The sequence below is a fragment of the Labrus mixtus genome, chromosome 3 (genome assembly GCF_963584025.1).
Source record: "Labrus mixtus chromosome 3, fLabMix1.1, whole genome shotgun sequence".
Classification (NCBI taxonomy): domain Eukaryota; kingdom Metazoa; phylum Chordata; class Actinopteri; order Labriformes; family Labridae; genus Labrus; species Labrus mixtus.
In genome coordinates, this window is record NC_083614.1 from 2,954,494 (window position 1) to 2,965,000 (window position 10,507).

The 10,507-nt window shown below is 45.5% G+C and overlaps 1 protein-coding gene and 1 long non-coding RNA gene across 2 annotated transcripts in view; both read right to left on the reverse strand.

Moving 5' to 3' along the window:
- The window catches only part of LOC132972058 (uncharacterized), a 284,543-nt gene that overhangs the window by 203,096 nt on the left and 70,940 nt on the right, over positions 1–10,507 (reverse strand). The gene's annotated exons all lie outside the window — the stretch shown is intronic.
- On the reverse strand, positions 1,688–4,558 carry LOC132955578 (Krueppel-like factor 2). The gene is made up of 3 exons (XM_061028478.1): positions 4,086–4,558; positions 2,818–3,802; positions 1,688–2,724 (listed from the first exon to the last, which is right to left on the reverse strand). The coding sequence occupies exons 1-3, from the start codon at positions 4,161–4,163 to the stop codon at positions 2,549–2,551; spliced, it is 1,239 nt and encodes a 412-aa protein (XP_060884461.1). The 5' UTR covers positions 4,164–4,558; the 3' UTR covers positions 1,688–2,548.

Consider the following 10,507-nt stretch of genomic DNA (forward strand, 5'->3'; position numbering starts at 1 on the left):
TTTAAATACCGTCACTGTCGACTGAGCGCTGAAGTAACACAAGAGTGATTAAGCCCTGATGTTATCTGGGACATCAAACGTACAGGAAAAAGTGTGACGGCTCGTCAGAATCACATGTTTAATGTCTTTTCTTTAAAGAAGTTGTGAAATATAAACATATTTAGATTGCTGAGGAGACGGTGTGTCATCATGAAACTTAGGACAACTGGAGAGTGACAGGAAAGAGAGGGGGGGGGGGGGTGACCTGCAGCAAGGGGTGGAGGTCAGACGTGAACCCGCTGGCCACTGTGATGAGGACTTTATATCAACACTACTCATTCCTAGAAACACTTGTCTTTGAGCGGATTCTTCTCCTCATCCCTTCTGAACTTTCCGTCATCCCAGCAGCTCTCTTCAGTTTATTTAAGATGCTTTTCTTGTTCTCCTCACCCCTCCATCCCTCCCACTCGTTGTGGTTCGCCCCTATGCCCCAATGAAGCCTACGTCTATATTCAGCCTCTGTAATTATGTCAAAGTAATGTATATTTATAGGCAGCTGCCACAGCGCTCTGGCAGCGGCTCTGTCCCAGCTGGGAGGCATTGGCCCGGTGCTGCAGGACCCGGTGCTGCAGGACCCGGTGCTGCAGGACCCGGTGCTGCAGGACCCGGTGCTGCAGGACCCGGTGCTGCAGGACCCGGTGCTGCAGGACCCGGTGCTGCAGGCCAGGTGCTGCAGGACCCTTTTCCTGCTAACAACCAGAATTCTCAAGGATAGTTCCCCAGATGCTCAAACAGAACCTGAAGGACTGAAAACGGACTTCTGAATCATCTCATACACTGCTCGTACGTTTAGCTCAATATTTTGGTACTTCAGATTAAATTCCTGAAACGTCTGGACCTGGCATCGACAGCTGAAGAAACACAAACACATTTTGCTGCGTAGGTTTTTGAGACGCTTTGTTTAAATATTTGTCTTCTTCATGTGCTGCATAGTTTCCCTGAGTCGGCATATAAAAACGATTCAATAGAGACTCTGAGAGGAAGGAGAGTCAGGTTACAACCTGGATCTTCTGCAGACATGTGGAAGTAGACACGGCTTTGTTCTTCTTTGTGTGATCCGGCCTCGACAACGATAATCCGTACACTTGTGAAATTTATACACCCTGTTGAAAACTGTGTGCCAATAAGTCCATCATGTAATCCCCAGTAGATTTCATAGAATGCTTCATTTGAAAAGAGAAGTCTTTAAAGGATGTAATCCTCCTCTACAGAGGAAACACAGCGATGTGAGTCATGCAGAGAAAATGTGCTTTTTGTGTATCTTGTCTTTTTTTGAGGTTCAGACGTGCGGGTTTGAAACCTTCATGAGGCGGTCACAGGGGGAATCTGAAACTAGACTTGAGCTTGTTTATTTCTTTTCTAGTCTTCTGACTACTCAAAGTGCTTTTACACCGCAGGTCACACCTACACATTCACACACTGATGGTAGAGGCTGCTGCATTCATACGACACCTCTGAAGCAGCGGGATAAATTTGGGGTTAAGTGTCTTGCCCAAGGACACATTCGACATGTGGCTGCAGGAGCCGGGGATCGAACCCCTGACCTTCTGGTTGAGAGACGACCGACCCTACCAACTGAAACACAGCTATTGTTATTGTGTGTGTGTGTGTGTGTGTGTGTGTGTGAAATCACACTCAGAAGTCCACATACTGTTCATTTAGTTTAATATGTACATTAAAATAAACTATTTACATTATGTAGAAAAGTTCTATGTACAAGGCAGTTCATTTCTTTAATACACAAAAAAACATGTTTTTTTTGTTCAAAGACTTTAAAGCCTTTAGTTATGACATGGCATTGAGATGGAATGCACTTTGTGTGAGACCTGCGAGACCCTGACTTTAAATGACAAACACAAAACACCACATTGTTTTTCAAGCGTTGGAGGAGGACAGAGTGAAAGGCAGTTTTAGAACAAACGTTGTCTCAAAGCTTATTTCATGTGCTGTTAACACTCACATAATTAAACAGATTGTCTTTGGCCAAGTGGAGAATAAGGCGATCGTAATAATGTGTTATAGAAGGCACTGATAAGAACATTACAAAAGATGAATCTCTTTTTTTTAAGATTGGCTGCTTCCAGTTGCTTCAGCGGCATGTGCCCGACATGTGGAGAGGAATGACAGTCACACAGAAAGTAGTACCAGCTACATCATTACACAAGAAGAAGTCTAAACAGAGTGAATCTGTTCCTGTCGTCTCTGGCTCTATTTCCTTCTTATTCTGTGCTTTGTTTCTTTAACAATGATTTGTTATTAAAATAGATATTTCTCACTTTTTCTTCTCACGAGGTTTCCTTTGGCCCAATGAAAAATCACTATAACAGTCCTATGATACACCTATAGGTATTACAGTGAAGTCAGGTGTCGTTGTACCACTAAACACTCTTTAAGGAAGGTGTGTGTATATTTGCATAGCATCCTTCTATAGCTGGTCACATGATCATGACAGTTCATCATGTTGTATAGAAGTCCTTGTCCACTCCGTTTGTCTTCTTCTTCTTCTTCCTCACATGTGCCTCTTCATGTGCAAAGCGAGGTGGTCGGACCGGGAAAAGGCCCGTTCACACAGGTGACACTGGAACGGCCGGTGTCCGGTGTGCTTCCGGAAGTGACGCGTGAGCTCATCGGAACGAGCGAATTTCCAGCCGCAGCCCTCCCAGCTGCAGTGGTATGGTTTCTCTCCTGTTGACAAACAAAGAAAGAAAAATACGATGAGTGACGTCACACTTTGAGTGAGCAGTTCATAGAGTCAGGTGTGCAGCTGTCAGGTCTTACCTGTGTGCGTCCTGAGGTGCGCCTTCAGGTGCGAGCTCTTGGTGTAGGTCTTCCCACAGCCAGCGAAAGTGCACGTGTGTGTTGCTGTCCGTTTCCTGGGCCAGGACCGGCGACCCCTCTTCGGCTTGCTGTCCATCATTTCCAGCGGGGAGGACGGCGGGGTCAGCAGGACCCGCTGTCCGGCCGCCGGCTGCTGCTGCTGCTGCAGCCCCCCCATGGCCACGTCGTCCCCGAACATGCCGGGGAACTGGTGGTGGTGGTGATGATGGTGCGCCCCGGGGTACGTCAGCTGCTGAGGGAATGCCCCGGGCGCGCAGCGGTGGTGAGACTGGAAGCTCTGCTGGAACGTCATCTGAGGCTGGTGGCACTCGGAGCTCATCAGGTCGTTGGGGCTGAGAGGCGGCGTGAGGCTGCCCTGAGGTGTCTGAGGTGAGTTGGCCAACCGTGGCTGCTGCTCGTATGACATCATGCACGAGATGTTCCCCTCGTGCTTGATTTTGGCGCAGCTCTGAGGCACCAGACCCATGACAGGTCCGTACGTGTCCATAGAGGCGGGCTCTACTTTAATGTTGGGGTGTTCGGGGAATAAGTCCTGAGAGGTCTGGAAGGGGGACGAGCTGATGAGGAACCGGCCCTGGATGCTCGAGCTGTTCCCGGGGAGGAAGCTCGTGTCCACGTCGGAGCGGAGGAGCTCCGCCATCAGGCTGCTGTAAGGCGGCGGAGGAGGGCTGCTGTTCATGTCCTGCACAGAGGAGTAACTGGTGTGCTGCTGGGTCATCCTGGACTGCTGCTGATGATGATACACAGACGCCCCCGTCTGATAAGAATCTGCGCCCGTCCCTGCTGCTGGCGCGCCGTCGGACACCGCGGTGTTAGCGAGAATAAACTCAAGATCCAAGAACTTATCCAGCTCCTCTTCGTCCTTTCTCCCCAGGCAGCTGCTGCTCATGTTGGGTGTTAAGCTGCTCATGTCACCTTTCCATCTCTGCAGCGGGAGAGAGATACAGATCAGTTAGTCGGTCTCTTCATTAACAATTTAACATTCTATTCACAGACAAGTGATTCAAAAAAACTTCAAAAACAACACTAAAGGTGCACAGAGAGCGGACTGGAGGTGACCGAGAAACTTTCGGGAGTAGAGATATAACTTGTAAGAATTGACAAAGTGTTCAAAAAGCGTGCATGTGTTGTGATATGAGATGGTGATAAGAATAAGAAACACTGCGCTCTCTCTGTGTCAGAAACAAGTGTAGATAGAAACAACTTACATCTTCCCAACATTTCTCCTTTTGGATAGAAAATGTAGAGATCGATGGTAAAATGGTCCCACTCAAGGCCATTTCCATGCGTTTCAAATCAAAAAATCAAGAAATCTTCTTTAAATTTTCAGGAAAAAAAACACTTTCTCTGAGTTAAATAAAATCTCTAGAGTCCGCTGAGTTTCCAGGAACAAACTAGAGAACGCGTCGATGTTCTGCCCATCCGGCGAGCGGCTCCTCTCTGCTGCAGCTGTGTGTGTCTCTGGAAGGAGCTGCTGCTTTTTCTTATAAATATTCTTCGCGGCCCGAATCAGACCAATGTGAGGCTGGGGGAAGGAAGTGCGTCCAGGATGAGGACGCAGCGCAGCGACCAGCCCCCCTAAATTTAGCTTGGGTATAAAAGTCCGCGCTGCCTGCGAGTCAGAGGCAGAGGAGAGATGAGAGAGTCAGAGGAGGACTGCTGGGGAATGCTCTCTCTGCTCTGCTGCGGGCTGCTACTTAACCCTGCTCCGAGAACCCGCCCATCTGTCAAACCTGAGTCCAACTGGCAGGACAGCGACAAAGCCCGCCCCCCCCCCCACCCCACACACACACACACACACACACACACACACACTCACACACACACACACACACACTCACACACACACACACACACTCACACACACACACACACACACACACACACACACACACATACACACACACACACACACACACACACACACACACACATACACACACACACACACACATACACACACACACACACACACACACACACACACACACACACACACACACACACACACACACAGCACCTCCAAAGACATAATAAGTGCTTAACACGTTTTGAAAAAAGAGCAAGGACACGATACTTTGAGGGCGAGAGTGGCTGCAGGTGTCTCGCGCATTACGCATTACGCATGTGGGCACCATGCCAACAAACACGCAGCATTCCGATACATTGCAACCATTTTCTTCTATGTATATTTACTGTGTATTTTCACAAAGTCATGATCCTTTAAAGTGACCCCCCCCCTTTCCCTCTGTCAGACAGATTAACATATTCTCTACCCAAACATGCACAGGGTTTCCCACCACAACACCCCACTCCTCGGTTTCTCCTCCGCTCTCAACCGGAGCAGCTGGGTGGGGGGGATTTGTTTCTCTTTCTGCAGGCTTCAGCCACCAGGCGCAGCTACAATCTGGGTTTCTCTCTCTGCCTCGCAGTCACTACTCTGCTAATGCTCTCTCAGGTATCAATGAAGCAGCTTTATTCTAAAGGTAAATAAGAAGCATCACACTCTGTAGTGGAATATAGGTCATGGGCTTTAAACTGATTATCACAAAGTGTTGTATTTGATGTGTCATGCATGTAAATGAAAATCTTTGGCAGTGTCAGAATACTTAAAGAGCATTGTTTGGGATGTGTTTCCGACCTGTTGACGTATTTGTTTGGTTCTGGGGACAGCGTGCACTTTGTTCCTGACTCTGCAGGACTGGGTGAACCTGATACTGAGCCCCGGGGGAAAAGAGCCGTATGCCATAACTTCATCATGAAGAGATTTATCTGGAGTGATTTGAATGACATCCAAACATTTTCAGACATAATATGCAAATGAAGCTGTTGACATGGGTCTGTTCAGGAGCCAGAGGGGGTCTTACAGATGGTTGTTTTTCTCAGGATTCTTACTGTTTTTATCCTGTTATTACACTTTGGATTTATTTCAGTGAATATTAAAAATCATCAATAATATGTCGACCTTTGTTAGTTGTTTTTGTAATTATTTATTTGATTGTTGAATTCAAGCCGATGTCATCTTTTTTTTTTAAGACTTGTTTTTTTCACCTTTATTTGATAGGACAGTGGACAGAGCAGGAACAAGGTAGAGAAAGTGGGGGAGTGATGTGCGGGAAAGGAGCCGCAGGTCGGACCCGGACCTGTGCCGCCAGTCTGGAGGACCACAGCCTCCATAAGTGGGGTGCGACCTAACCACCAGGTCATCAGCGCCCCAGCCCACGTCATCTTTTGATTTAATCATCACTTCCAAATGCCCAAATCGACATTGTAGAATTAATGTATTATATCCGAGCGGCTGTGGATCAGTTGGTAGTGTTGGTCGTCTCCTAACCCAAAGGTCGAGGGTTCGATCCCCAGCTCCTGCAGCAATATGTTCGATGTGTCCTTAGGCGAGACACTTAACCCCGAGTTGCTCCTGCTGCTTCTGTGACGGTGTATGAATGTGTATGAATGGATTCATTTGTATATGTGGAGAAGTGAGAGCATTGTGAGTAACTCAGGTTTTACATGTTGATATAACCGATGACAGAGAGAGAGAGAGAGAGAGAGAGAGAGAGATCCCTCTTGGTCTCGTGCTGAGGGTTAACTGATGCAGACCTGGTAGTAATAAATAATAATCAACATGGTGTTTGTGGAGGTCAGCAGGTGTTCACTTTGCATATTTCTGGATGTTTCTTCCAACATACACACACATGAGAACGAGTGTGATGTTTGTATATACTGAACAGAACGACCCACCTACAGTAAATATCATTGTTATCTCACAGGACAATCCCACACACATTTGCATATAAAACATGACCACAAATATTATGATAAACATTGAGCCCACAGAGGGAGGGACACAATAACACTAATATGCAAATGAGATGTTAGATCTGTGTGTTACGTAGGGTGTGTGTAGCTGACACATACCATACCTGTAATGAAAAGCTCTCACCTCACCTGACCTGCACATCTCTCCTCGTCTCACCTGCGTGTCTCCTCAAAAAAAAACATGACTCTGCCTTCCTGCTGACACAGCGTTTCTTCACTTAATCCTATAATAACTCATGAAGAGAGAAAGACGCTTGCACACTTTGACCATTTTCAAGTTGCTTAATCAGTGCACGCTGCAAGAACAGGGGAGTGTGGTGTAACACAGTGTACCTGTTCACTGATCTGCCCTCTGGTGAACACATTAAACCTCTTTGATTTGCTCTCCAATTATTTCTGGAGGCCTGGCAGCCGTTGGTGATTTGGTGGCATTCCATTGTAGTGAGTGCAGCAGGAGCACGTGAAGATGTGCAACATGTATCAGCACGGCCTGTTGTCTCCTGATGCTGACTTTCAAATGGATCAGCTCACATCGTTTGTGAACCTCAGTCTCCGTTTGGCCTCTTAACTAAAGTGAATCCTTTAAAAACACTGAAGGCAGAAGTTCACCTTAAACACGCACGCTTTCTGCTCCTTTACATTTGTTTTCAATCATGTCATCATTTTTCAAGTAAACAATCAGAATCAGAATCAGAATCAGAATCAGGGTTTATTGCCAAGTACATTTACACATAAAAGGAGTTTGACTTGGTGTATTGGTGCTAAAGAATTAACAAGGAAATAAAGCAGAACTAGAAACAACTTAAATAATACAGAATAAGAAGATATTACAATATATAAAATAGAATTTAAAAATATAAAATATAAAAAATAAAAAACACAAAATGTACAAAAGGTGCAATGTAGGAGCTGTGCAGTGGACTATGAGAAAAAAGTCTTAATGTGTTTTTTGTGTATATTATTGTGGACAGAGGGAGTCTCAGCACAATGGACGACAGACCGAGACTCTGCTGGTCTTATGTTTTGCTGTTGGTCCACAGTAAATGGTAAACAGACTTGAGCATGTATATTTCTTTTCTAGTCTTCTGACTACTCAAAGTGCTTTTAAACGGCAGGTCACACCTACACATTCACACACTGATGGGACACATCAACATATAGCTGCAGGAGCTGGGGATCGAACCCCCGACCTTCTGGTCTACTAACTGAGCCACAGTGTGTTCAATTTAGTTCAATATATAATTTATTTTTTAAAGATCAATAACTTAACATTCCAGACTTACCCAAGAGGGGTCAGGACCACAAGGTTGGGGACTTAAGGTCTGTGGGAGTGAAACATGTGAGTTTTCAAATCTTCATTAGACCGTCTGTGCACCAAACCGACCTCTTTGGTGGCAGGAAGAAACAGAAATCTCCACATCCAGACCAACAAACCCAAAACTATCCCCATATACACAAACAACATGTAGAAACATACACAGAAAACATCTTGTTAGGGGAGTGGGTTTTCATACAGGAGAAAGGTCATGTTGGATGTCAGCACTGTGGTTCATAAAGATAATGATGCAGGCTACCTGCTAGCAGCGAGCATGAAGGAGGCTTTGGAGGAGAAAAACTTGACGATCAGACGTCGTCATGCTCAGTCACGTAGGACTCTTGTGTTTTCTGGAATGATTCTTTTGGTGCATGAGAGTATTTCAGTAAAACCTGTTCATGCAAACACTTGTGTTTTGTGGTTGTCAGTATGACCAATCATGTGACTGCATTTCTCCACTATCAGACTCCCGCTTCTGTTCTTTTAAAAAACAGATTCAGGCTATCATCCACTTTATGGGAATCAAATCCACAAATGATTCATAGAGTGATTTGATAGCCTGGTTGTGTTTGCAGTGTTTATTCCTGGTAATGTGTGAATGATGGTGCAGAGGATGATTCAGACACTCTCTGACCCACTGAGATGTTCAGCTGCTTTACTGTAACATGTGGCTGCAGCAGACATCTCTGTGGTGACTGACTCTTATCAGGACGAAGAAAACCACCGTGTCATTCTTTCTCAGAGCTCAACATGAGAAATACTTCTTCTGTCACTCTCAGCGTCTTACCTGTGTGTTTTAGAATATTTATTTTTGTTTGTTTATTACATTTTGATTAGCAAAAACGAAATGTTATTTACCAGCAGCTAAGGTATCAACATATCAACAATATGTCGAGGAGAACATGCAGACTCCTCACAGAGAGACTCCTGACAGACGGGGATTCAAACCAGGAACCTCCTCACAGAGAGACTCCTGACAGACGGGGATTCAAACCAGGAACCTCCACACAGAGAGACTCCTGACAGACGGGGATTCAAACCAGGAACCTCCTCACAGAGAGACTCCTGTCAGACGGGGATTCAAACCAGGAACCTCCTCACAGAGAGACTCCTGAAGGACAGGGATTCAAACCAAGAACCTCCTCACAGAGAGACTCCTGTCAGACGGGGATTCAAACCAGGAACCTCCTCACAAAGAGACTCCTGAAGGACGGGGATTCAATAGCCTGATAGCCAATGATAGTTTAGGACTTTTTGGGCAGGCCAATCAGATTTCAATGGGGCCCATGCCACCCCTGGACACGTCTCAGGACACGCCCCTGCTGCAGTCTGAGCCAGGCTGACGTGGTCAGAGACTCATATGAACGTGACATTGTCTCCATGTTAAAGACATATCACAAAGTGTCAGACTGCTCCTTTAATCATGGGGCCAACATGGTGGGTTTTATACTAAAACGACGGGATACAAAGATGTGTGACACTTTACAGCCTTTCATCTGTTTAGTTTGTTCATCAGTTATTTCCTCATGTCCTGATATTAATGAAAGAGTCCCCACACCTCGGAATATATATGAAGATAACCCTCTACACATATAACGGGATACTGTTAACACCATTATATAATAAGATTTCATTTCATTTCAAACCTTTAAGCCTCGAAAATCATTGAGGTTTCCCTCATTTACACATATGATGTTGAGATACAGATCAAAAAAACAAACACAAAAGGGCACAAATAAAACAATAAAGACAGGTCAGGATGATTCTCATTACAAACAATTACACACTGTGGTAAAGTGGTTTGAGATCATTGTCTTAATCTGCCCAAGAGAAACAAGAGTGTCAATCTTGAGACAGTGTTATAAATTGTTCCACATTTTGTTCCACAGATAATAAAAAGGATAAGATGAAGAACCTTCTTGAAGCTCACTACCAGAACACTTGGGTAATGATGCTCATATATGCTTCAACAGTTGTTCTCCAGATGAAAAGCAGCAGCTCAGTGTTTGTCTTCTTCCTCTACTTCGTCATCTCATGTCTCCAATGACTCATCCAGTTTCATCTCCATCCTGTCATTCCTGTCTTCTCCAAACACACGGCTCTAAGGCCCAGTGCATGCTGGGAGTCACTGACAGTGCTTTAAGTGAACACGTATTGAGCACATACCCTCCACACGCAGCGGCCATGTTTGCTCTGTCAGTCCTGGTAACTCCTTCACTTTGCCTCGTGGTTATCTGATCCTTTAATGGTGACATGAAGAGCAAACAGTGGACCTGCTCTGTTTGTTGTTTGTGCTCTCTCAGCCAGCTACAATCTGGCTCAACATGCTGAATGTACTTCATTAAACATGGAGATGTATTCGCACATGCGTGTGTGAGAGTCTTAGGGTGTGTGTGTTTTGGCTTCTCGTCACACCATGATGGAGCCCTCTATGGTTTCCATGTGGACCTGAATCAGGCTCGCTGCCTCAGAGTTTCTCACATGTGCTCATCTGGC